Source organism: Protomyctophum parallelum, assembly GCF_964188405.1.
Source record: "Protomyctophum parallelum genome assembly, chromosome: 4".
In the NCBI taxonomy this organism is placed as follows: domain Eukaryota; kingdom Metazoa; phylum Chordata; class Actinopteri; order Myctophiformes; family Myctophidae; genus Protomyctophum; species Protomyctophum parallelum.
This window is the reverse complement of record NC_139700.1, coordinates 11229383-11253844: the sequence shown is the minus strand read 5'-3', so window position 1 is coordinate 11253844 and position 24462 is coordinate 11229383. Positions and strand designations below refer to the sequence as shown.

At 48.1% G+C, this 24462-nt stretch overlaps 1 protein-coding gene across 1 annotated transcript in view; it reads right to left on the bottom strand.

Moving 5' to 3' along the window:
• Window positions 1-24462, bottom strand: part of cttnbp2 (cortactin binding protein 2) — a 103870-nt gene that overhangs the window by 34916 nt on the left and 44492 nt on the right. The window contains exons 3-4 of the mRNA XM_083763856.1: window positions 11883-12119; window positions 669-2214 (exon numbers count right to left, since the gene is read on the bottom strand). Of these exons, the coding sequence (XP_083619982.1) occupies window positions 669-2214; window positions 11883-12119 (1783 nt within the window). The remainder of the gene's footprint in view (window positions 1-668; window positions 2215-11882; window positions 12120-24462) is intronic.

Sequence of the window (24462 nt, the reverse complement as noted above, 5' to 3'; positions counted from 1 at the left end):
ACCATAGACCACACACCCCTCTGTACAGAAAGAAGGGGGGGGGGGGTAGTGGTGGCGGGCGGGCGGGCGGGGGGGGGGGGGGGCACAATATGTGTCTCATGTAACCTTGGAGCGTTCCCGTGTGGGCTTAGTTAGCCTAGCTTCTCTCACTGACATGTTAGCTATACATGTTACTGTATATATATATATATACATGGCGGATGACGTTCATACTGATACCAACTGCTACTAATGTGACAACATCGGAGATGACAGGCGTCAAGAGAGAGAGGCTATTAGGGAGACAGCGGGAGAGGGGGAGAGGGAGAGAGAGAGAGAGAGAGAGAGAGAGAGATCATATCTCCAGAGGTAGCCTAAGGTTGGGTGACAGAGAGTCTCTGAGGTAAGCGCTTTCCTCTGCTCTGCATTCCTGTGGTCCGGGAGGGACAGGCTCCCTGCTGTGACCTGAAAGAGGCCTGACCACTGGGGCTAGCCTATCATAGAGCACCACTGAGCTGGCCTATCAGAGAGCACCACTGAGCTAGCCTATCAGAGAGAGAGCACCACTGACACTAGCCTATCAGCTGGGCCGTGCTCGCCTGAACCTGGTATTACGAGAAGAACAAGTGTAGCCAATAAGAAGAGGGAGGCAGAGAATTGGGAGGGAGAATGTGGTGATGCCCCTTTACCTGATGCTGTTGCCAGGGGGAGGCCTGCTGGGGCGAGCGAGCTACGGGAGGATGGAGCGCTAGCCGAGGAGGAGGAGGGGGAGGAGGAGGAGGCGGTGGGGGATGAGGGGGAGGGGTTTATGGAGGGGGGGCTACTGACAGTGGTGGCGGGGGGGCTGATGATGGGGAGGAGGGGGCACTCTGCACATGCTGCTGCTGCCGGGTGCCATTGCTGAGGGCCCCCGACGGACCCTCCCGCCTTGCCGGCAGAGGGGGAGGGGGAGAGGGGGCATGAGGCACCCACCTGAGACGCCGTCAGGGCTGGGACCAGGTCCAGGGCGGGTTTGGGAGGCAGCTGGGGAGTGGCCGGTTTGGGCCCGGTTTGGGAGCGACCCCCTTCCCCCGCCATTTTGATGGGCGGGTGAGGAGCGGAGGGGGTCTGGGAGAGCCCGGGCTTTTTGGGCGGTATGGGGGGCGGGTTCCCCCGGTCGATCCGGGCCACCGTGGGCGACTTGAGGCCCACGATGGGGTGGCTCAGGCGGCCGAGGGGGAAGGGGCCTCCCTCCGAGGCGGAGTGCGGCAGGCCCGGACGCAGGGACCCCGCCCCCGAGCCGCCGCCCGCCGGGGGGCTGGTGAAGCGCGAGAGCACCTGCGTGACCGTGTGGCGAGCCTGCTGCTTGGCGGCAAAGTTGTCGCGGTTGGTGGGCGAGAGGTCGCGCGACGGCGGGCTCTGGTTGGCCGTTGTGCCGTTTTGGTCCTGCTCCTGGAACTTGTAGCGGGCGGCCTGGACGCGCGGGCTCACCCCGCTGGGCGCGCCGTGCAGCGGCTGGCCCTCCGAGCCGCCGTTCTCCGTCTGAGGGCCCCGGGCCCCGGGGCCGCCCGTCGTCTTGGGCAGGCTGAGGCCCACGTAGTTGGCCGGGGCGGGTTTGGCGGGGACAGCGAGAGGGGTCTTCCTCCCTCCCCCTCCTCCCTCCGCCACCTCAGCGGCGGGGGGCGAATCCGTCTGGCACGACGCCGTCCGAGAGCCGACGGGTTCCGTGGCCTGCACCGCCACAGAGACCACTAGGGATTTGGCCGCAGGAGGCGGCGCAGGTTTGGGTGTAGGTTTGGCGCCTGCGGGCTCCGCCCCGGCAGCAGAACCAGCAGGCTGCGGGGCGGCGGTGGCGGCGGCGTCGCCGGCGCTACTCTCAGTCCTGAGCCGCTCCACCTGTCGGCGGAGGCTCTGGCTCTCCGCCTCCTCGCGGCCCAGGCGGGCGCGCAGCTGCTCGCGCTCCGTGTCGAACTCGGACAGCTGCTTCTCCATCTTGGCCTCCATCTGCTGGCTGCGCTGGCGCTCGGCGCCCAGCTCCTCGCGCAGGGCCCCCGAGGCGCGCGCCTCGTCGTCCAGGCGCGCCTGCAGCTCGTCGAAGCGCTGGGACTCCTCCACCACGCGCGTGGCCAGCTGCTTGCACTCGCGCACCAGCATCATGACGATGTGCTTGTTCTTCTCGCGCTCGTCCTTCAGCTGCGCCGTCAGCTTGCGGTGCTCCGCCTCCAGGCTCTGCAGCTGCAGCTTCTCCAGCTCCAGCTGAGGAGGGGAGAGGGAGAGAGAGAGAGAGAGAGAGAGAGAGAGAGAGAGAGAGAGAGGAGAGGAGAGAGAGAGAGAGGAGAGAGAGAGAGAGAGAGTTAACCACACGAAGGTGTCTGAATCTAGATCTCAATCTTTTTTCGATGAATTGTGTGCAGCACTACAATGCATTGCAACCTGACTCTGGATCAGCGGTTGAAGATAGATGGATGGATGGATGGAGGTTGAAGTGTTTAATAGCCTTGGAGACCACATTCATTTTCCTTTCCAAAGAAAAGGTAACGCCTGGGTGAGAACCCATTCGACTGTGGCATACAGTAGTCTCTAAGTAAGTATTACTACTTACTTAGAAAAATCTATTTTAATTTCAAGAATCTAAATAAAAACAAAATATCGTATCGTTTGACTTTGTATCGTATCATTTTGAAATGCAAATAATCAACTGTATCAATACTAGGGGTTTAATTACTTTTACATTCCACATCGCTACACTTGGTCTATCGATAAATGTGTTATTCTCTGTGTTCATGTCAAGGTGCAGGTTTGTCCACAATGTGTCCAAATATAATGTCCATGCTAGAGATAAATATTTCCCTTAAAAAAATGCTCTATCCACATGTTTTACACAGATTTCATGTATTTTCTAAATAGTTACTGTATCGATTTAAAATCATTTAATCGAATCGTATCGTATTGCCATGAATGAAACAATATCGTGTATCGTATCATCAACCATGTATCGTGATACATATCACCGCCTTCTAATGAGTGCAAAATCTGTCTTGGAAGAGCCACCCATCGACTGATCTAATATACGGCAACCTTCCCCGTGTTTCTTCACTAGTCCGATCCAGAAGAACACAGTTTGCCGGCCACCGCTACTGAGCTGACAATGAGGTTATAATATCTTCCCTTCTTCTCTGCAGTCCTGCCTGGTAGAAAACTGTCGTTCCCTGATGTCATCGCTATAGGGACACAGGCACAGGAAAGTCTGGCATGGCATTGTGGAAATCCATGATCTCGACCGCGGTCGAAAAATGATGATGATGTTCAAATGTATCGTTACACGCCCCTGCGTGATTACTGGTGGTCTGCAGCTTTATAACGCCAACATTTTAGCCGATTTTTCATCTGCTGCAGCTGTGTCTAGTTTGTCCCTGGTGATGCCTATGCCAAAAAAAAGGACAGGTCTCTTTCAGGCCAAGTGTTTAAACGCCAACATTTTGCCGATTCTCTTTGCTGAATCCTAAATGTTCCTATTGTGTGGAGGCGGTCGCGTCTTCTTTCCTCAGATTTTTATAAATAAACATTGGCCAAATAATAATAATCATACAGTACAGACGACTAGGTTCGGGCCGCTACATTCAGCAGAGCAGGAATACCGCCTGTAACGATTTGACTGTTGCTCTGCAACAGCAACCTTTTTGACAACCACAGTTATAATTGGCTGGTGACTGGTGCTAATTTCCCACCCAGAGAGTAAAGTATAAACGCCATCAGGCCAAAAATAGATGCCAAGTATGTGACGCACACCTGATATGCAGTATTAGGACTAACACACACAACCTCAAAGGCAGGCCCCATAATGTGAATCAGTTATGCACACATATTATGTCATTGCGTTTGTCAGATTTAGCCCTTCTATTTTTCTGCTTCTATGTAATTACATGAAACACACGTACACAAAGTGAGATTCTATGCACAGTCTACAAAAACACAACACACGTATAACACAGAAAAGACATGGGCTATGCAAATACACTGAAAGCGCACGCGCGCACACACACGCACACACACACACACGCACATCATCAGCATTTTAATTTTCAATATACAAGCATTTTCGCATCCCCCTACAATCAATCTCACCAGCAAAGATACACACACACTCCACTCATTTCACATGTACAGTATGCGAGTCATCATGCGCAGAATGAGCCTATATTTCACACACACACGTGAACACATATCTCACACAACCCCAGCATCTACAGTAGCCCCCCCCTCCCCCACCCCCCCCTCCTCTGTGATATACTGCTGGACCAATTCCCATAATGCATCTTGTGCATCAAAGACCATAATATCTATAATAAATATCCACTGATCTCGGCTTCGTCTGTTGAATGTCACATTGAATGTCTGCAGCACTGGTGGTTCTCAAAATGCATTGAGGGGGTCCCCAGCATTGAGGGGGTCCCCAGCATTGAGGGGGTCCCCAGCATTGAGGGGGTCCCCAGCATTGAGGGGGTCCCCAGCATTGAGGGGGTCCCCAGCATTGAGGGGGGTCCCCAGCATTGATGGGGGTCCCCAGTATTGAGGGGGGTCCCCAGCATTGAGGGGGTCCCCAGCATTGAGGGGGTCCCCAGCATTGAGGGGGTCCCCAGCATTGAGGGGGTCCCCAGCATTGAGGGGGGTCCCCAGCATTGAGGGGGTCCCCAGCATTGAGGGGGTCCCCAGCATTGAGGGGGTCCCCAGCATTGATGGGGGTCCCCAGTATTGAGGGGGGTCCCCAGCATTGAGGGGGTCCCCAGCATTGAGGGGGTCCCCAGCATTGAGGGGGTCCCCAGCATTGAGGGGGTCCCCAGCATTGATGGGGGTCCCCAGTATTGAGGGGGGTCCCCAGCATTGAGGGGGTCCCCAGCATTGAGGGGGTCCCCAGCATTGAGGGGGTCCCCAGCATTGAGGGGGTCCCCAGCATTGAGGGGGGTCCCCAGCATTGAGGGGGTCCCCAGCATTGAGGGGGTCCCCAGCATTGAGGGGGTCCCCAGCATTGATGGGGGTCCCCAGCATTGATGGGGGTCCCCAGCATTGATGGGGACCCCAGCATTTTTTTACAATTGGGGAATTTAGCAGAAGCTCTTAATCCAGAGAGATTTACAGTAAGCAAGAACAGCAAGAACAAGAACATGTTAATACATTAAAAACAGAAGCAAGCTAAGAACCTAACATCCGTCTAACAGCAGAATATCTGCACAATGGATCTACTGTATGAGTATACTGTACATTATAGTGTGCAATGTCTACATAAAATCTAAATTACATAAGTTTAGCCTTTGCATACGCCTGTATGGTCGCAGAGGCTAGCGCACGTGCTACGGCAAGTGCTACGGGCTAAGATGGAGTCTGAAGAGGTGAGTTTTCAAACTGCGGCGGAAGATTGGGAGTGAGTCTGCAGTTCTGATTGCAATGGGAAGCGCATTCCGTAGTGTTGGAGCCAGAAGGGAGAAGCGTCAGGGACGTGTGGAGCGTTGTCCCGGCTGTTTTAGAGAAGGGAGAAGAGTCAGGGACGTGTGGAGCGTTGTCCCGGATGTTTTAGAGAAGGGAGAAGAGTCAGGGACGTGTGGAGCGTTGTCCCGGATGTTTTAGAGAAGGGAGAAGAGTCAGGGACGTGTGGAGCGTTGTCCCGGATGTTTTAGAGAAGGGAGAAGAGTCAGGGACGTGTGGAGCGTTGTCCCGGATGTTTTAGAGAAGGGAGAAGAGTCAGGGACGTGTGGAGCGTTGTCCCGGATGTTTTAGAGAAGGGAGAAGAGTCAGGGACGTGTGGAGCGTTGTCCCGGCTGTTTTAGAGAAGGGAGAAGAGTCAGGGACGTGTGGAGCGTTGTCCCGGATGTTTTAGAGAAGGGAGAAGAGTCAGGGACGTGTGGAGCGTTGTCCCGGATGTTTTAGAGAAGGGAGAAGAGTCAGGGACGCGTGGAGCGTTGTCCCGGATGTTTTAGAGAAGGGAGAAGAGTCAGGGACGTGTGGAGCGTTGTTTTTAGTGAATGTTCTGCCAGCCTCTGCCAGTGTGTTGGCGGATCTGAGTGAGCGAAGGTGGGCTGTAGGGTTGGATCAGACTTTGAAGATATGGGGGTGCCATACCTTTTTTTTTGTACTATAAAAGTTGAGCTGACAAGACTGTGGTCTTTCAGGTATCTTATCTTATGTGTTGAGACAGGCGGTGGGAAGTGTCCTGTGGAGACAACATAAGGGAGCCACACACACACACACACACACACACACACACACACACACACACACGAGGAGCGGCCTGGCAGGACGCAATTCTGAGACAGCGGGTGGTAAACAAACAACGTGGTTCCAGAAACAATCCACTCTGCCGTCTCTGGGCATTAGATGAGCTTAGCTCACCATACACACTATAAGGAAATCAATACACTTTCTTAATGAATAGAAGTGTGCAGCACTCTCTCTCTTTCTGCCCATTTGTACATTAGGACATAAATATCTTAGACTATCGGCTTCATTAGACACACTAATCTGTACACAAGATGCACAAGACCCAGATGCATTATGTAGAGAGCCTCTATAGAGACATTATGATGTTTTAATTCAAATGGACCACAACGAAAGGGAAAGGCAGACTCAGATTGTGATAAAGATATACGACGAGGAGACCATTTTGAGCATTATCTCTCCTCTGGATCAAATTGAAAGCGTTTGCGTTCTGTTTGCACGACACGTGCTCGTCCATCTCACATTGGACGAAAAGTGAAGCAAAAGTCAAAGCTAATAGTCCTCATTTACGCAGTTAAAACAATTAGAGACGGGAAGGAGCAGTCAAATTAACAGACAGGGCAGAGATAAAGGTATAATGTGGATCATTAGGTAGACAAGACGCTACACACAGGGGGCGTTAGGTAACGTAATGTGCCGGCAGTTATCTATTCACAGAGCTTCTCTTTACATAATGATTGGATTGCGATGACTTGTCTGCCCTCTCCCTGCCAGTATATTTGGAGCGGGACATTGCTATTGTTAGTTCTGTGTTGGCGGTACAGAGGCCAAACAGGGCTTAGCAACCTTCCCTGCCTGCTCCCTGTCGCACTAACAAGCCTCAGAACAACAGAGCCCATATCACTGAGTGACCGCTTCAATGAAACAACTGTCTCCACACCCACCACACCACCACCACCCCCAATCCAACACCACCTCCACCACTCCGCCATTATCCATTTCAAAATGATCTCCTGTGAGTTTTTCCCATGTGATTATTAGAGAGACAGTTGAAAGCAATGTTTGACGCCTTTGTGTCACAGCCTATTTAGGGTCATGGTAAGTGGTGCATTTACATAGTGCTTTACATAGATTGTGCATTACATTCACCCATTCACTCACACACACACACACACACACACACACACACACACACACACACACACACACACACACACACACACACACACACACACACACACACACACACACACACACACACACACACACACACACACACTCTACCCATCCCTCTACCCCTGAGTCCGTGCCACCCCGGAGGTACTGCAAAGGCTTTGTTCCATGGGCGCCTTAAAATTGGAAAATTGTCTTTTATCCTTGAAAGCAAGCAAAGACATGACCTACACACGAAAGTGGGTTTGAACCTAATGCTATCAGTTCGTAAAACACTTATCGTGCGCAGCTTCCAACACGTCAATAGGCCCATAGACATATAAACGTAGACGCCCATTCCGGCTCTCTTAACATTGATTTTACCATATATAAATTGGGTGTCCCAGAGATAGAGATGCCATTAAATGGGGGTCCGTAGCAGTGGCGGAAGGTTCCTATAACGGCAGTGGGTGCAGCCACGCATATTTGCGCTGCGGCTGGCTGCTATTAGCTCTTAAAAGAGCCGTTGTGTTGTGTTATTATTTTGCCAGTGGGTTCTTCTGCTCCTGTGCACCCCCGGACCCACTGTAGCCTGATGCATGTCAAACTGGGGGTCCTTGAAATTAAACGGGTTGAGAATCACTGCTAGAGCCGCAACGGTCTTCTCTTATGGGGGTCCCTGGCATGTCGTTTCTAATGGGGGGTACGCAGGCTATAATGAGTATCAGTTTGGGGGTCCTTGAAATGCAAAAGTTTGGGAATCACTGCTGCAGAGAGCAAGGTGATAGGGAGGACGTGGAGGGAGAGAGCTATTTTCAGAGGGACGTATTTCATGACCTCATACTTACAATGAAAAAAATGTGCCTCCCAAAACAACACCTAATGTTTGCCCACAAATCCAGCAACAACCGATGTTGTCTCTCCTGGTGTCGACTGCTTTGTGTCAGATTGGGCTCTCTTGGTCTTCAACTTCATGATTCATTCATGGAGTTGCGCTTGAGCGTGTCACGTGTGTGTGTGTGTTTGTGTGTGTGTGTGTGTGTGTGTGTGTGTATGGATGGGGGTTGCGGTATGAGTCTGCTTTCAGCTCTCCCTAAGAAGACCTCATGGATAATTCAGTGGCTTTACCCACAGCAAAGATGACACGTACGCGTGTGAAAAAAGAAAGTGGAATGAAGACAGGGATAAAAATAGCAACGGAAACCCTGTTCAGACCCTGTAACCACAACAGGAATATTTGGAACTTCAAAAACCTTGATTAGACAGACAGTAAAGGCCAGGCGGAGAGAAAGTGAATGAAATAAAGACCCAATAGATAGATTCGATCCTTGTAGAAGAATTTAAAATCTAGAACAATTAGCATCTGTATGTATGGTCACCGTGAGCTTGTTTTCTGTCAAGTTCTAGTGTACACCCCCCCCCCCCCTCAGGTTATGGACAGCCGCTGATATCATATGACTAAATTCCAACTTGGAGTAAAACGTAAACAATCCCTGGGTCATTCGTGATTCGTGATACACAACATGGCAGGTTTGCAGTCAACCGGTGCGCAAGTTATGCCCGGGACAGGCACACCCCCACCCCCCTACACAAACAGTTGTGTACAGTCAGTAGATGGTGATATTATGCATCCAATATTAATGTGCATGTGTGAATGTACTCGGTGCTTCATTAGATGTGTTTGCAGTAGCCCTGCCATTGGTTGCCACAGGCTTCCATTAGCAGGTGTTACTTATTATTATTTACTGAAGGACTGGGAGCATATGGATTAAAATCTCTTAATTAACACGTCGCTATAGTCTCTCGAGACAGACATGTTGTTGGCTCAAAAATTTCGAATGCTTCCTAGCAACAGTTGAAGCTCTGAAAGGAAATCTGCAGAAAATAGAAGCAGATTTCCGCCCACTTGCGTTTCGCCTTTGCCGTCGCGTAAATAAGATAACATCTGTCGAAGCCTAGATATCTAGCCTGCTGCTTAGCAGAAATGGAAATTCAAAAAATATATTTTAAAGACATTTTAAAATGTTACTTTTTCTCACAAACAGATGGCAGCTTCCTGTGGAGACCTCTAAACGAGGTGGAACTACAAATTCTGTAGCATTCGAAGACAGTGGCCTTGTGGTTAGAGTGTCTGCCCTGAAACTGGGAGGTCGGGGTTCGATCCCCGCCAGGGTCATACCAAAGACTGTAAAAGTGGGACCCAATGCCTCCCTGCTTGGCACTCAGCATCAAAGGGTTGGATTGGGGGGGGTTAAATCTACTAATCAAATGATTCCCGAGCGCGGCACGGCTGCAGCTCACCGCTCCTCGGCTGATCCAAGAGATGCGGAGAACAAATTTCACTGCGGTGACGTGTGACAAATCGTATGACTTTGACTTTTGGGTAAAAGTTGCCAGGTTTGAGAGACCAGCAACAGTTTTGCTGTTTTGTTGTACCGTACCTGTAGTGGTGGAGAAAGTACTCACTCAGTAAGACTCTGTTACAAGTAAAAGTCCGGAATTCAAAATGTGCTTCATGGGTAAAAGTGCAAAAGCATTGGCCTTAACCCATTCTGACCTGAGATCAGATTCACACGAGGTTTCCACTGGACACACACTGGTCTGATTAAGCAAAATTAAAGAGACTTCTTTTTTATTTTCATTTTAACTGTTATGTTTCTTGGACTGGCTATTTGTAAGGTTTGTAATGTTGATGCTGCTTTGTACCGAACCTAGATCTTGTACGATTTAAAAAAACATTCTCCACAGAATGCTGTTTTGTTTTAGATCACACACAAATACAGTTAATTTCCAGAGGGATATTACTGATTTAGTTCTGCTTTTTCATGCTTATCAAAACAGCAATACATTATTCCTCCAACCGAGAGTGGGATTATGTGTCTCTGCCAACGAGAACATTTACTGTCATAACAACTGATTCTTACTCCCGCTATCCGTCCCGTCAGTGTGTGTGTGTGTGTGTGTGTGTTAGCCTGGTTAATAAACCAGGCTGATTCGGTCTGGTTTATTAACCAGGCTATGTGTGTGTGTGTGAGTGTGTGTGGGTGCGTGCGTGCGTGCGTCATAGAAAATGTATGTGTGTTGTGAGCCAGTTCTCTCTGTAGGATTACGGGGCAGTGATTTACTAGGCAGCCAGATGTCTGCTGTGGCCTACTTATTCTCCATCTCTCTCTCTCACTCACTCTCTCTCCATATGTTACTACAAGCTGACGCACGCACGCACGCACGCACGCACGCACGCACGCACGCACGCACGCACGCACGCACGCCAAAATAAAAAACAATATAATAGTGTGTGTGTGTGTGTGTGTGTGACTGTGTGTGTGTGTGTGTTTGCTAACTGCTACTGTATTCCCTGCCCTGTCCCTGAACCCAGTAATAATAACAGATTTGGAGCTGCTTGCCAAATGGAACATGTGGAGACACCTCAGCGCATACACACACGCATACACACACACGCACACACACACATGCGCGTGTGTATGCGCGTCACATCTGATGTTTTATACAAAATAATAGTAATAATAGTAAATAATAAATTACGCCTATTTGTTAAATAAACGTATACAACTGTTTAAAAGTTTGAATTACTGTATGAATTTTTTAATATATTTTTAGGGGGTATTCTCCTACTCCTACACATATGTGTCCACACAACCAATTATACGTCAGGCCGTCACAAATCCAATTGCTCTTACAGTATCAATACAGTAAGCTCAATTCAACTCAGCTCAATCTCATTTATAACAAACTCTGCCTCTGCTGTGTTCACACGAGGCATGTGCAAAGATGCAAAGATCACAGCATATTTGTAGATCTTTTGCTCACACAGTCTTTGACATCATCAAGCGTGCCTCCGTAGTGATGTGAAGCTACAGTTATAGCTTTGCATCTGGAAGTTGAACCCAGCTCAGCTTCAATTGGTAGCTTTGTATAGCCTTGTATCTTTTGCCGCAGCTACAAACGTCGGATGCATCTTTAATTGTCAACGTCATGACGCTGCAGGCTTCCATTGACAACGAATGGTAGACTGCATCTTTGCATCTGCCCGTGTGAACAGCCCTGAACGCACCATATGACCTTCCACCCCAACCCACGTAACCCCACATCTCTCTTCAGCCACATCCCCACCAGAGTAATCTAGTAAGATCTCGCTGCAAAGCGGGTGCCTATGGGCTATAGTTCCAGACATTGGAACTATTCCATTGAGATAGAATGAGCACTTCCGCATTCCATTGTGGCTAGTGTCGCCACTCTCTTACTAGATTACTCTGAAGCGGTGACGAGCCAACCAGATATCCGCCTGGAAACCAGGCTATAACCAACCAGGGCCCAGTAATATGCAAATATGGGGCGGGACATTGCAGAAGAAAATCCTAATACTGAGAGGGACGACGAGACCAATATCCACGCAGTGATATTAGTATCGCTATACGTGAGGCTACAAAACAGGCCTGAAAATCCATCTGTCACTGTCAGCAGGTCAAAGGGAGAGGTGGTGATCACCCCACCGCAATCAATCAATCAATCAATCCATCCCACCACAGCGGTTTGTTTCCTACCCTCTTCTGGCGGCTCTCGGCGGCCGCCAGCTGAGCGGACATCCTCTCCTGCATCTTCCTGCAGTGAGCCATGACGGCCTCCAGCACCGCCATGGGAGTCGGACCCACGGCCCGCCGGTCCTTGTCGGGCCCGCCCGACGCCCCCCCGCCCTCGTAGTCCCTCTGCAGGGCCAGGAAGGGGTCCGTCAGGTTGTACTGGCCGTAGCGCTCCTGGAGAAACACCTCCTTCCTCCTCGCCTGGAGAGAGACGGAGAGAGAGAGTTACAATTAACCCATTTAGACCTGATGTCGAAACTTTAAGAAAATCTTTTAAAAAAAGAGAAAAGAGGAAAACCTCATGTTTCTGTATCAGTGGTTCTCAATATTTCATGTAAAGGACCCCAAAAATGATATGTAATATGTTGGCAGGGCCAGGCTACTACTATCGAAATAAAGGCAGAAAAAAAAACAATGTTTACAATGTGATTTAAGCAGCAACGTTGCAGGCATGCCTGAAGAAGGTTCCAGTGTAAACAAAAATAAATGTGTTTTGTTTGCTGATTCATGACTGTCTGTACTGTACTGTACTGTACTGTACTGCATACACAGGCAACTGGCGGCCCGGGGGCCACATGCGCCCCCCACCTTCACGTAATGCGGCCTGCAGGTAAACTGTCAGAATACTGATATATTATTGATTTCAGCTTAGATATTATTGATTAGTAGCTTAATGCCAAGCTCAAAATGCATCGCAGTGCAACAAGCACAACTAGTTGAGCCATGCTCAATGATATAAACTTGATATATAACAGCAGTCAATGTCTGTGTTTTGGTATAGTTTGATTTCACACCTGATGCAGTTTGACTATTGACTACACCACACTGCTGCTCACAGAGGACGTCACCGCGAACACAATGAAGCAGTCTTAACTTGGCAAACACAGCTACAGTATTATTAAGCTTCCAGTTAGCCAGAATATCACATAGTCTTGCCACCAAACGACTGCTAGCGGTATATGCCAGTGAGGTAATAATACAGTGCGGACGCACACACACACACACACACACACACACACACACACACACACACACACACACACACACACACACACACACACACACACACACACACACACACACACACACACACACACACACACACACACACACACACACACACACACACACACACACACACAGTGAAAGCGCTTTTGAGAGGCCAAATCCCTGACCATAATAACCAGCCGTTTTAATGACACTTGGCATGGCAGAACAAACCACCAGAACATTCCACACAGAACAGCGTGCGGATCAGTGTTGATCTCTATATCAGTGGTTCTCAGAAATGTTCATGTCAAGGACCCCCAAAAATATATGTAATTGGCAAACGACCCCCATCTGAAAATATGTTGTTCCAGGGAGGGACCCCAAGGAAGCAAAGGTTTCAGTTAAAAACGTTCACTCTGAAAGAATATATTCAAACATTTTGGGCCACATTTTCATGATTTTTCAAAAATAGCAGGCCTACAAACTCATAGCTAAAGTACAACATAATGCTTAAAACACCAAAAGGGGTTCCTGCCAAAAATGGGTTAAAAGAAAAAGCTATTTGTCTATATTTTTATTTCGCTCTTTTGCTGATAAATGAATGTTCTCAAATAGAAAAAAGTTCTACGATCTAATCCAAGTTTTTAAAACGTGTTACTAATTGATTCAGCACTTTTTGACAAGGCACCCAGAAATATCATGCCATCGATTGGACTAGTCACTAGTCGCATTGATTGAGTTCTATATGATTCTCGTATGTTTGGTCTGGCTTACAAAGGCCAGCCAAGAACTAAGAAATCAAATAATACATACAGGGTGCACTGGGCAGCACTTGAACCTTGAGAGCCAGACGGTTAAGTGCCAGATACTGTATCTACAGTTTACTACAGACATACAGTGTTTTTGTGAGAGAAATAATGGTTAAATGAACGAGAGAGAATGTGGAGGAGAGGGAGAGAGAGAGAGAGAGAGAGAGAGACAGAGGGGTGAGAGAGGTAGAGAGAGAGAGAGAGAGAGAGAGAGAACTAGGAGTAATGGCAGCGTTTGTGTACTTTGTAGATGCTTTGCCAAAGAAGGAGATGCAGTTACAGACCCATTCTCTCGCGCGCGCACACACACACACACACACACACACACATGCACAAACACGCACGCATCACTCTGAGACAGATATAGAGAGAGAGAGAGAGAGAGAGAGAGAGAGAGAGAGAGAGAAGACTGAGACAGACAGCGAATGGAAGGAACCAATGTCGGCTGACAACTTATAAAATGCATTAAAGGTTTAAAAAAAAAACACTTAATTCACAGAATCATTTTCACAGGAACAGGAGTGACCGGTATACTGTATCTCTGCTGCGGCCTGCCCTGAAGTAATGCTCATGTCATTTATATTTCAGGCTCCTGCATTCAAACATTGGCTAAATGAAATGACTAGTACATCATGTCACCTTGAGAGAATAAGGTACTAAATGAAGAGAGACAGTTTGATAAGGTTTGGCTGCCCCTCGTCCATTACCTGAATAGAAGCAGCTAATGGACAGGATGTGTGTTGACTGTATATCATCATCATTTCAGATGTTTTCCATGACAGCATTTCATCTTGCTACTGTATTTTATGCAGTGTCACCGAGCAGTACGGGGGGGGGGGGGGGGGGGGAGGGATTGAGGCTTTTCTTTTTGTCTGTCTTATTCATTCTCTTTTTTCCCTTTTTTGTTTTTCATAAAAGAAAAAAGAGCCAGCCTGCGTCCGAAACGGTTGAGAAATGACAAGAGTTACCGTGTGGTGGTTCACTGTAATGTACTGTCACAGTCACACCCAAAATCATCATATATACAGTTAATATGTGCGTGTGTGTTAGGCTGCACAACAGTGACACATGATGAAAACCAACCACTATTTTCGTGCTAGGACCCAGGGACACAGGCAGCCAGAGACACACAAAGCTCCGTATAGGAGTGGTTGCACCACTCAAAAGTGTGTAAGAGTAGGCCGCACATCTCACTCTTCACTGAACGCGTGCAGTGTCTCCTCCCATGTGGAGCAGTGCCTTCTAGCGAAGCCTGGGAGTGGAAGCGGAAAAGATTGGCTGTCGATATTCCCTGGTGCGCTGGCTCAGGGTCATAGGTCACCTTATTACGGGCTTCTAATTTGTGGGTTGGGCCTGTGGAATGGAACCCCACGAGACCTGATCAGCTGTCAACGCCTAGACCCCCTGTGGGCTTTATAGATCCCCATCGACCCTGCATGGGCTATCAGTATACTATAGTATAGATGCACTTCTACAACAAATGCTAGCTTTTAAATTGGTTTTGCAGTCTTGGTTGAATATTATAACGTTTTAGTAGTATTTGAGCAAATATGTATTCATTATTATATTACTAGTCCTAAAGTATGTTTTTGTTCTCTCCTCTGATTGGACAACGATTACACACCCCTGCCTATAGAGCGTCGCAGTCCCACCCCCTTTCATGAGGACGCCAGGCCCAGGGAATGAATCCCAATGCATTTTTCCCATAGACATTTCAAAAAGTATTTATTTAAAGACCTTATAAGTGTCGTACAAAGCCAACTCGAGTCATGACAAATCATGACAACAAACTAACACGACTAAACAAATGATTACAAAGAAGAAAAACAACAAAAAAAAGTGTTGTAACCTGCCGTTTCTTTCTTCTTTCTATTTATTTGTTTGGCCCATGATTTGTCACGACTCCAGTTGGCTTTGTCCGCAGCGTAAACGTCTTTAAATAAATACTTTTTGAAAAGTCTATGATGAAAATGAACGGGGAATTATTTTCCGGGTCTCTCGAGGGGGCGGGACTGCGACGCTCTATACTTGCCTTGATATGATTCATTGGACAATACACGGTGACATCACAATGTGTCTAATGTGTATAGTCGTTGTTTGTTGTCAAAGAGAGAGAGGGAGAGAGAGAGAGAGAGAGAGAGAGGTATAATTTACGAGCCAAATGTTGCTAAATCTGTGGCTGGTACTGTAGGTGTGAAGGTTACTGTAAACTGGCTTGGTGCAAACATTTGGAAGAGACTGGTGAGCTGTAGTAGTGAAGAAAGCCCGATGAGTAACAAGGCGACATGAGACATGATCTCAAAGCCAAAGACGAGACTGGAGCCCAATTTATTTAGCATAGTACAACAGCTAGTGTCGTTTGAAAAGAAAGTTTTCAGCAAGGGACATGATGCAACAGAGCATGAATTAAGTTTGAGACGTTGCCTGTAGATTATTACACTTGGACGTCAAAGTTCCTTCTGACACCTTGGCAACTATACAAGAAAAACACATAACAAAGGCTAACCTGAATTAAACTATAATTTCCAAAAATACTGTACGATGTTTTGTGGTTAAGGTTTTTTATAGTATGTTAATGTTTACTTAGTTAGTGGTGTGGGGTATAATCATATCATTTACAAGTGAAGCTACAGTACAGTAACTTTATAGTATGTACAAGTATGGCAGCAACGCGGGGAATCTGAACGAGACCTCAGTATTATTAGAATCAACCTTTACAGCGTGCTCACCGGTGAGAGGGTTGAGGGCACGCGTCCAAGGAGAGAGAGAGAGAGGGAGAGAGAGAGAGACAGAGAGAGAGAGAGGGGGGGAGAGAGACAGAGACAGAGCCAGAGAGAGAGAGAGATGAGTGGGATGAGGTGTGTGAGAGGAGAGCAAGGTAAAACAAAGTAGAGAAAGCGAGGTAAAGCGAGGGGCAGAGATAAAAAACGGGGAAACGAGATGAAGAGACATCCAGAGATCAGAGAGAGGAAAGATGCCATTTCCTTGGCAGAGAGACAGAATTCATTAGACAGGGGGAGAGAGAGAGAGAGAGAGAGATAGAGAGAGAGTGAGTGAGAGAGATAAATCATGCACACACACAAGAGTCCAGAAGGCGCGATACTGTAAGGTCATACAAAAAAAGAATGCAGAGATTTGAGGGTACACAAAGAGAGAGAGAAAAGAGGCCTGAGGCAGGAGAAAAATCTTATGAAACTGTAATAGAATACGCTCCGCCAACGGTAACAGCAGGCAGTCACTCTGAGCATTACGTGTTGGACAAAACAGAGCATCACTAATTCAAAGCTTCGCATTTAATTATCTATTCAGGGATGTTGTAAATATTACATCAGCGGTCAACTCTCGATCTGGCCGTGATGCATAAGTCAGTAGGCCTAGCTCTTCATGCTCTGAGAAACACATTGGAGAATGGAAACCGCAATAGAACCATAATACCAACTTCTACTGTGCACAAACTGCAGCATTCTTGGTTTCAAAACGGTCTAATGCCCTATATGTCCCGCCGTGTAAACCACACAGAAATGACATAAAAGGATAAAAGATAATTAAAGAATTAAGTCACCACTGAGAAGGCAGTCATTTGGCATATATTAAGGCCCAGTCTGGTCTGAGCGAGCAGTCAGCTCCACTGCAGTAGCGGACGAGCAATGGAAGCTTTTTCTTTTAATTGGACAACTGGAATGCATCCCTCGGGATCTCAGGATACTTTCGAAAAAATAACAGTAGTGAGATAATGTGCCTCCGACACTTAAGTTTTATAGATACTGTATAAGACAGAACCAGCACTGGTCTTCCAGTTGTAAACTTCAACCTTTGATTGACTCTCACCCTAGGTTACCGTCTCCCAAGCACCTCGCTCTGGGAAAAACGATGAGAGGTTTCCTTCCTTTTTAATCAACGCTTTCCGTCGGCCACATCCCCGGCAACGGTATACGAGACTCGCCTGGAGTGACAGACCCGTCGATATATCGACCCGGCATCCTCATGAGAGAGCTCACTGCGACCTCAGAGTTCAACGTCGTCGATGTGGGGGCTGTCCTCCACAGCCCCGTCAACAAGCCTACCCCTCGATGTGGGAGGCTGTCATCCACAGCCCCGTCAACAGGCCTACCCCTCGATGTGGGAGGCTGTCATCCACAGCCCCGTCAACACCGCCTACCCCTCGATGTGGGAGGCTGTCATCCACAGCCCTGTCAACAGGCCTACCCCTCGATGTGGGAGGCTGTCATCCACAGCCCAGTCAACAAGCCTACCCCTCGATGTGGGAGGCTGTCATCCACAGCCCAGTCAACAAGCCTACCCCTCGATGTGGGAGGCTGTCATCCACAGCCCAGTCAACACGCCTACCCCTCGATGTGGGAGGCTGTCACCCACAGCCCCGTCAACAGGCCTACCCCTCGATGTGGGAGGCTGTCACCCACAGCCCCGTCAACAGGCCTACCCCTCGATGTGGGAGGCTGTCACCCACAGCCCTGTCAACACGCCTACCCCTCGATGTGGGAGGCTGTCATCCACAGCCCCGTCAACAGGCCTACCCCTCGATGTGGGAGGCTGTCATCCACAGCCCTGTCAACAGGCCTACCCCTCGATGTGGGGGCTGTCAAGCTCCACTTCTGCTGCTTCTCTAGAATACACCTATAGACCTTCGAATCTAGACTAGATTCGAATTTGAGCAAGAATCGTGCAGCACTAGTGTGGGTGTATGTAACTTTTTTTCGAAATGGAAAATGATTATGACATGCAAACGACCACGCAAAAGAATAACTGAGATTATCTCAAATAATTGTGATTAGGCGGTTATTAAGTAATGATTGTTACAGGCCTAATGCTTCCATCCAAGAGCAATAGACTGAACTAATTCCCTTCTCCTACACATGCTTTGTTCAAGGCCACTTCTGACAGGTCCCACGACAGCTGCCTGACACATATTGGCTGTTGTGAGGGAATTAAAACTTGTGGCCTTTCAGTTACAGCATGTTGTCTCCATCTGCTATACCCCCCCCCCCCCGCCCCCCCCCCCCCCCCCGACCACCACCTGATGACATTAATGACCTCTCAAGAAGAGCTGCCAAAGGATAGGAACTTGTTTTCTGTACAGTTTCTGACAGGGAGCAGTAGTTTTGAGCAGGCACTGAGGAGGACACATGCAGGACCCTTGAGCTGAATTCCAATACACCAAATCTCGGCCACTCGCTCACTCACACTCGCTCACTCCAGCATGGCGGCGTTACGGTGAACTTAGGCCTCGTATTTAAAGACCTCCATGAAAGTTATGTTGGTTGGTCACAACATTGGTCACATATTTCGGCAGGTCACCAATTTCACTGTAACAGTAACACTACCATGCTGGAGTGAGCGAGTGTGAGAGAGCGAATGGCCGAGAATGTTGGGTATTGGAATTTGGCCTCGGTGAAATGCAAGGAACGTAATGAAAGGAAGGGACGCGAGACCGTGCACCTGCTGTCGCTCACGGGTGGCAAACCTGGCACCAGAAGTTCCATGAAATGCATGGCAGTGGATGGAGCCGGCTGAACCAGCTCATGAACAAACACTATTTATGATTGAGACCTTTATCAGGAGTATAAAAGAAGACATGTCGCAGGTCGTTTCATTTTATTGAGGCATCTAAACAGCGACAGGGTTCGTTTCTGTCTCGGAGGTATCGCGAGATTTGGTTGCTAGGCGGTTTGGACATGTCTTGAGATTCTTGGCACGTTCAGAAACATACTTTGTGTTCTTTAATAATGGTGTCAATCATTTAGAAATAGTGTTTGTTCATTATGCTTGTCCATCCATTCGGCTCCATTGACTCCAATGTGGTCCACCAGAGGTTCAGCTGCTGTTTGCCACCCAGTGTGACGGACATGAAGGCTGGATGAATAGCAGGGTAAAGAAAAGGACGTTTGGCGACCTTTCCTCCTTTTACGTTCCTTGGTGAAATGAAGGGCTTGAATGGGACACAGCAAGGGATTGATGTATAATCATTCAGGATTGAAAGGTCAATGACTGCGTGAGGCTTTTGTTTGGTGTGTGCGTGCGTGTGTGTGCGTGCATGGCGTGCGTGCGTGTGTGCGGGTACGGAAGCCTGAAAGCCAGGTTTCCAAAGGTTTCAGGTCGAGACTCGAGAGCCAAAAGAGAGATGAACCCATTCTGACCTGAGATCAGTTTCTACAAATGTCTTCTACATCCCGAAAGTTTTCTGAAAAAGCTATGTTTCTATGTCAGTCGTTCTTCGATTTTTCTAAAATAGCAGACCTACAAGCTCATAGCGCACCACCGAGTGGCGCGCTATGAGCTTGTAGATCTGCTATTTTTCAATAGCTAAAGTAAAGCATGACGCTAACACCAAAAGGGGCTCCCTCGCAAAATGGGTTCAAATCCAACCCCCACAAATGGGTCCCGAGTCGACCCACTGTTTGGGGAAACAGTGCTGTAAGCGATTGGGGACATACATTAACAAACAATAGCCTGAATGTCCTTCATGGAAATAAAACCTGGCAGTAAAAAGCCAAGTGCTCTGAACTGAAATGTAAGGAATTGAGGGGCTGAGAGACTCAGAGAGCTCCTCTCTCTCGGCGATGAATGACACAGACACATGAGCAGGGCTGCATTCCACTCCGGAGATGCTTCTTTCATTCGCTCACTCATCTCATCTGCGTTTCTAGGTCAGCGGCGAGCACAGCAGTGACTAGATAAACCACCACCCGTCCCGCATGTAAGGGGGACGAGGCTGGGACTGGGATTGGCTGGCTGGCACTGGCGGGCCATGCATGCATGTGGGGCAGCCTGTGGAGACATTATCTCCTTGGATCCCTCTCTGTTCTCCGGAGATATGGACGCAGAGCCCTGGGATATACTGGAGAGATCTGTGTGCGTGCGTGCGTGCGTGCGTGCGTGCGTGCGTGCGTGCGTGCGTGCTCACATGTATGGGTGGGTAGTATCCCACCAAGGCAAGCGCCATAGGACATGAAAGCTATCAACAGATATAGCTTTCCGCAGGGTAAACTTTAAACACCCTTATGGTTAACCATTTTGGCCTGAGATCAGATTCTAAAAATGTCTTCTACATCCCGACAGTTTTCTGAAAAAGCCATGTTTCTATGTCAGTCGTTCTTTGATTTTTCAGAAATAGCAGACCTACAAGCTCGTAGCGCGCCACTCGGTGGCGCGCTATGAGCTTGTAGATCTGCTATTTTTCAATAGCTAAAGCATAACATAGTGCTAACACCAAAAGGGGTTCCCGCCCGGCCAAAATAGGTTAAATTATCCCTCAGGGTTTTGCGGGTGTATAGGCTCGCTACACAGACAGATCCCACCGCCACTACACTCCATTGAACTTCCTTAGCGCCGGATGGAGTAGTAATATAGGGTCTGGTAGAGAAGAATCCATTACCGGACCCGTATTGTAGTGAAAGAAAACATGAGGCAGGGTTGATTGGATTTCAAGAAAACCATTGGCTGTCCTAGTAGGGCTCAAGTGTTCCCCTGTAGTTAGGGGTCACTGAACACGGGGAAGCTTCACAGCGGAAAGGGTGGGATTTGTCTGACTAAATCTGGTCAGAAGTACTCGGAGCAGTGTGCACTGTTTCCCACAGAACTACTCGGAGCAGTTAAGTGTGCATGTTTCCCACTGCAGCCGCCAGGCTAGACTACCTTGCGCACATAACTCCCCTTCCGTCACCCATCAATGATCATAGAACCCTTTCCTCCTCCTTCGGAAATACCAGTCATTACAATGTGAACTGACAATGACATTCAAGGGCCGACAAGCCACAGGCCATAAAACGTGCACGTACTAAAGCACCATGAACACCACACTGGACTGGACACAGAGGTCACTACTAAAGCACCATGAACACCACACTGGACTGGACACAAAGGTCACTACTAAAGCACCATGAACACCACACTGGACTGGACACAGAGGTCACTACTAAAGCACCATGAACACCACACTGGACTGGACACAGAGGTCACTACTAAAGCACCATGAACACCACACTGGACTGGACACAGAGGTCACTACTAAAGCACCATGAGCACCACACTGGACTGGACACAAAGGTCACTATACTAAAGCACCATGAGCACCACACTGGACTGGACACAAAGGTCACTACTAAAGCACCATGAACACCACACTGGACTGGACACAGAGGTCACTACTAAAGCACCATGAACACCACACTGGACTGGACACAGAGGTCACTACTAAACTAAGCACCGTGAGCAGCACACACACATCACCTCACCTCCGTCCGTACCAGAATGAACTCCAGAGCTTTGTGACGTAGAGCCACAGCCAGATCAAAGCGCTCCACTGCTGCTCTGTACAGAGGACTGACTGACATCAAAGGAAAGGAGACCAAACTAATTCACCAAAGCCATGCTGGTATTTCACAAATCCCAGCGAATTCCATTTATTTCAAAGGTTTGCGATAATATGCCCTAATATTATATTCGCCGTTGGATGTGGAAATCTGTTATGTGCAGTTATTTAATGCTGTCTCTCTATCAGCCATTTCATTTATTATTAACTTACTGCAAAATATATTGAGAATAATTTCACCCACTTCTTTATGTGACGATAAAGGAGATTCTGATTCTTCTAATCTACATGGTGTTATTATATAATTCGTTGCTGTACTCAATTTTTGAGATTTATTCCATAAACTATTGAACACCCTTTATGTCTGTGTGTTGTTTCGAAAATATTGAACCAATGGAAAGTAGTAAAAAAACGCATTGGACAAAACCTCTTAACTCCATTGGACCCTCAAACTGTCTGCTAAAACGGCTAACTCCACCACCTCTCTCCTGCTCATGCAAATAATTGACAATATCCAAAGTCACAACACCAACTTTGATGAGGCTGTATTGCATCGTTTCATTTCATTTCCTTAAAAACGTATATTTTTCGTTTCCTAAAAAAATAAAAATAAATAGTTTTCCTCCGGACAGCAGAGATATACTCATCCTACATGTTTTTCAGTCTGCAACGTGCTCTATTGTGCGTTCCCACGTCATCCCTGATCATCCGCGTATGCTATTCAACACGCACGCTATTTCACAAAAGCATCTAAAAATACCAGGCAATGATCCTTGCAGAACGCCATTGCCAGGCCAGCGTGGAATGGAGCAGATTGGATCAGATCAGAACCGCTCAGCTGTGATGAGTCACACTGGGGGGGGGGGGGGGGGGGGGGCTTGTCTTTCACTGGGGTCTGGCAGCTCAGAGATGAGATATGCTGGTATGGTATGTAGATATATACTGTATGTCACATATCATTGTATAGTGTATCATCAAATGTAAGAATACATCACATGTGATCTAGGAACTCAGTCGGGAGATATATGGGGAGTGACACGCAAGAAAGGCGGCCGTCGGGATCGGGACTCGAACCCGTGATACGCACGCGTCAGGTTACATTGAGCCTATACAGTTGGTGCCCGGACCGCTACGTTTACAAATATTGTGCTTAAAATACTACAAGATAGACTCCCTACTTTCATGTCATGGAATAGTTTGTTGGAGCTGTTCTGTTATAGAAATAACCTTTTATACGAGCGCCTGTGGAGAGGACGACGTCGTCACATGGACGTGACGGGCCATCATTATTTACGCCCCAAAGTCGCTCATGTATCAATCTGACTGCAGGGTCACCCGCTGGAAATAGACCTGTGTCGTCGCGATGAAACCAGTTGGATTCACTCGTGCAGAGTTAGAGGCCGCGTTACAGTATCTCGGGGACACAGACACACATTTTTGCACACTGCATGCTCACACAGACACACATTTTTGCACACTGCATGCTCACACAGACACACGCACGCGCGCGTGCGCAACTGCGCACATAGCGGAAGCATGGGCACATTCGTGAAACAGGTCTTTCTCCACCATCAGTATCTGTAGCTTGCAGTAACACTATTATCTTAAAGTCATGAGGGACCTCACTTAACTTGGCTGGAAGGATCAATAAAAACGGCAAGATTAGATCTGACAAAGAGCAAAGACATATATGAGAGAGAGAGAGAGAGAGAGAGAGAGAGAGAGAGAGAGAGAGAGAGAGAGAGAGAGAGAGAGGGAGAGAGAGCAAAGTTAGAGTGATATATAGAGAAAGCAAGAGAGACTGAGATGATGGGAGGGATGATGATGAAGACGACGCAAATTAGATTGGACTGACAGAAAAGATGTAGCAGTCTGCGTCGCAGAGCAGACGGCTGCCGGGAATGGAATTGCAGCACACAGCAGGAGAAACCAGGGAATGAGGAGGCAAGAGTGCAGAGAGATGCTAATACAGTGGTTTTTTTCATACTTCAAAGAGAGGGGGGGGCGGAAAAACAACAAAACATAACCTAATTTGCACTTGGCAGAACCTTTTCTGTTAGTAGAAAACCACAGCATGCAAAGCCACCTTTGTTTTAATGGTCCCCCGTTAGCACGTCGGGCAAAACCGTTCACACCTCTCGGCCGGAGATGCGCTACCCCCTTCCCCCCATCCCGGGAGAAGGCTGTGTGCCGGCGAAACGAAACACCGACGAATCCAGGGCGTGCAAGCTCATTTTAGGTCACTTTAGGTCCTATAGTGACCTAACAGGCTGCGCTGCAGCCAGGATGGCTGAGAGCGGCTGCTGTGCACAACATTATTATGTCACAAAGCAACATGATTATATAGGCTGTGACCTTGTTAAAAGATAATTGTGTATCTACGAAATTAAATATGATTTTCGTTTTTTTTTTAACT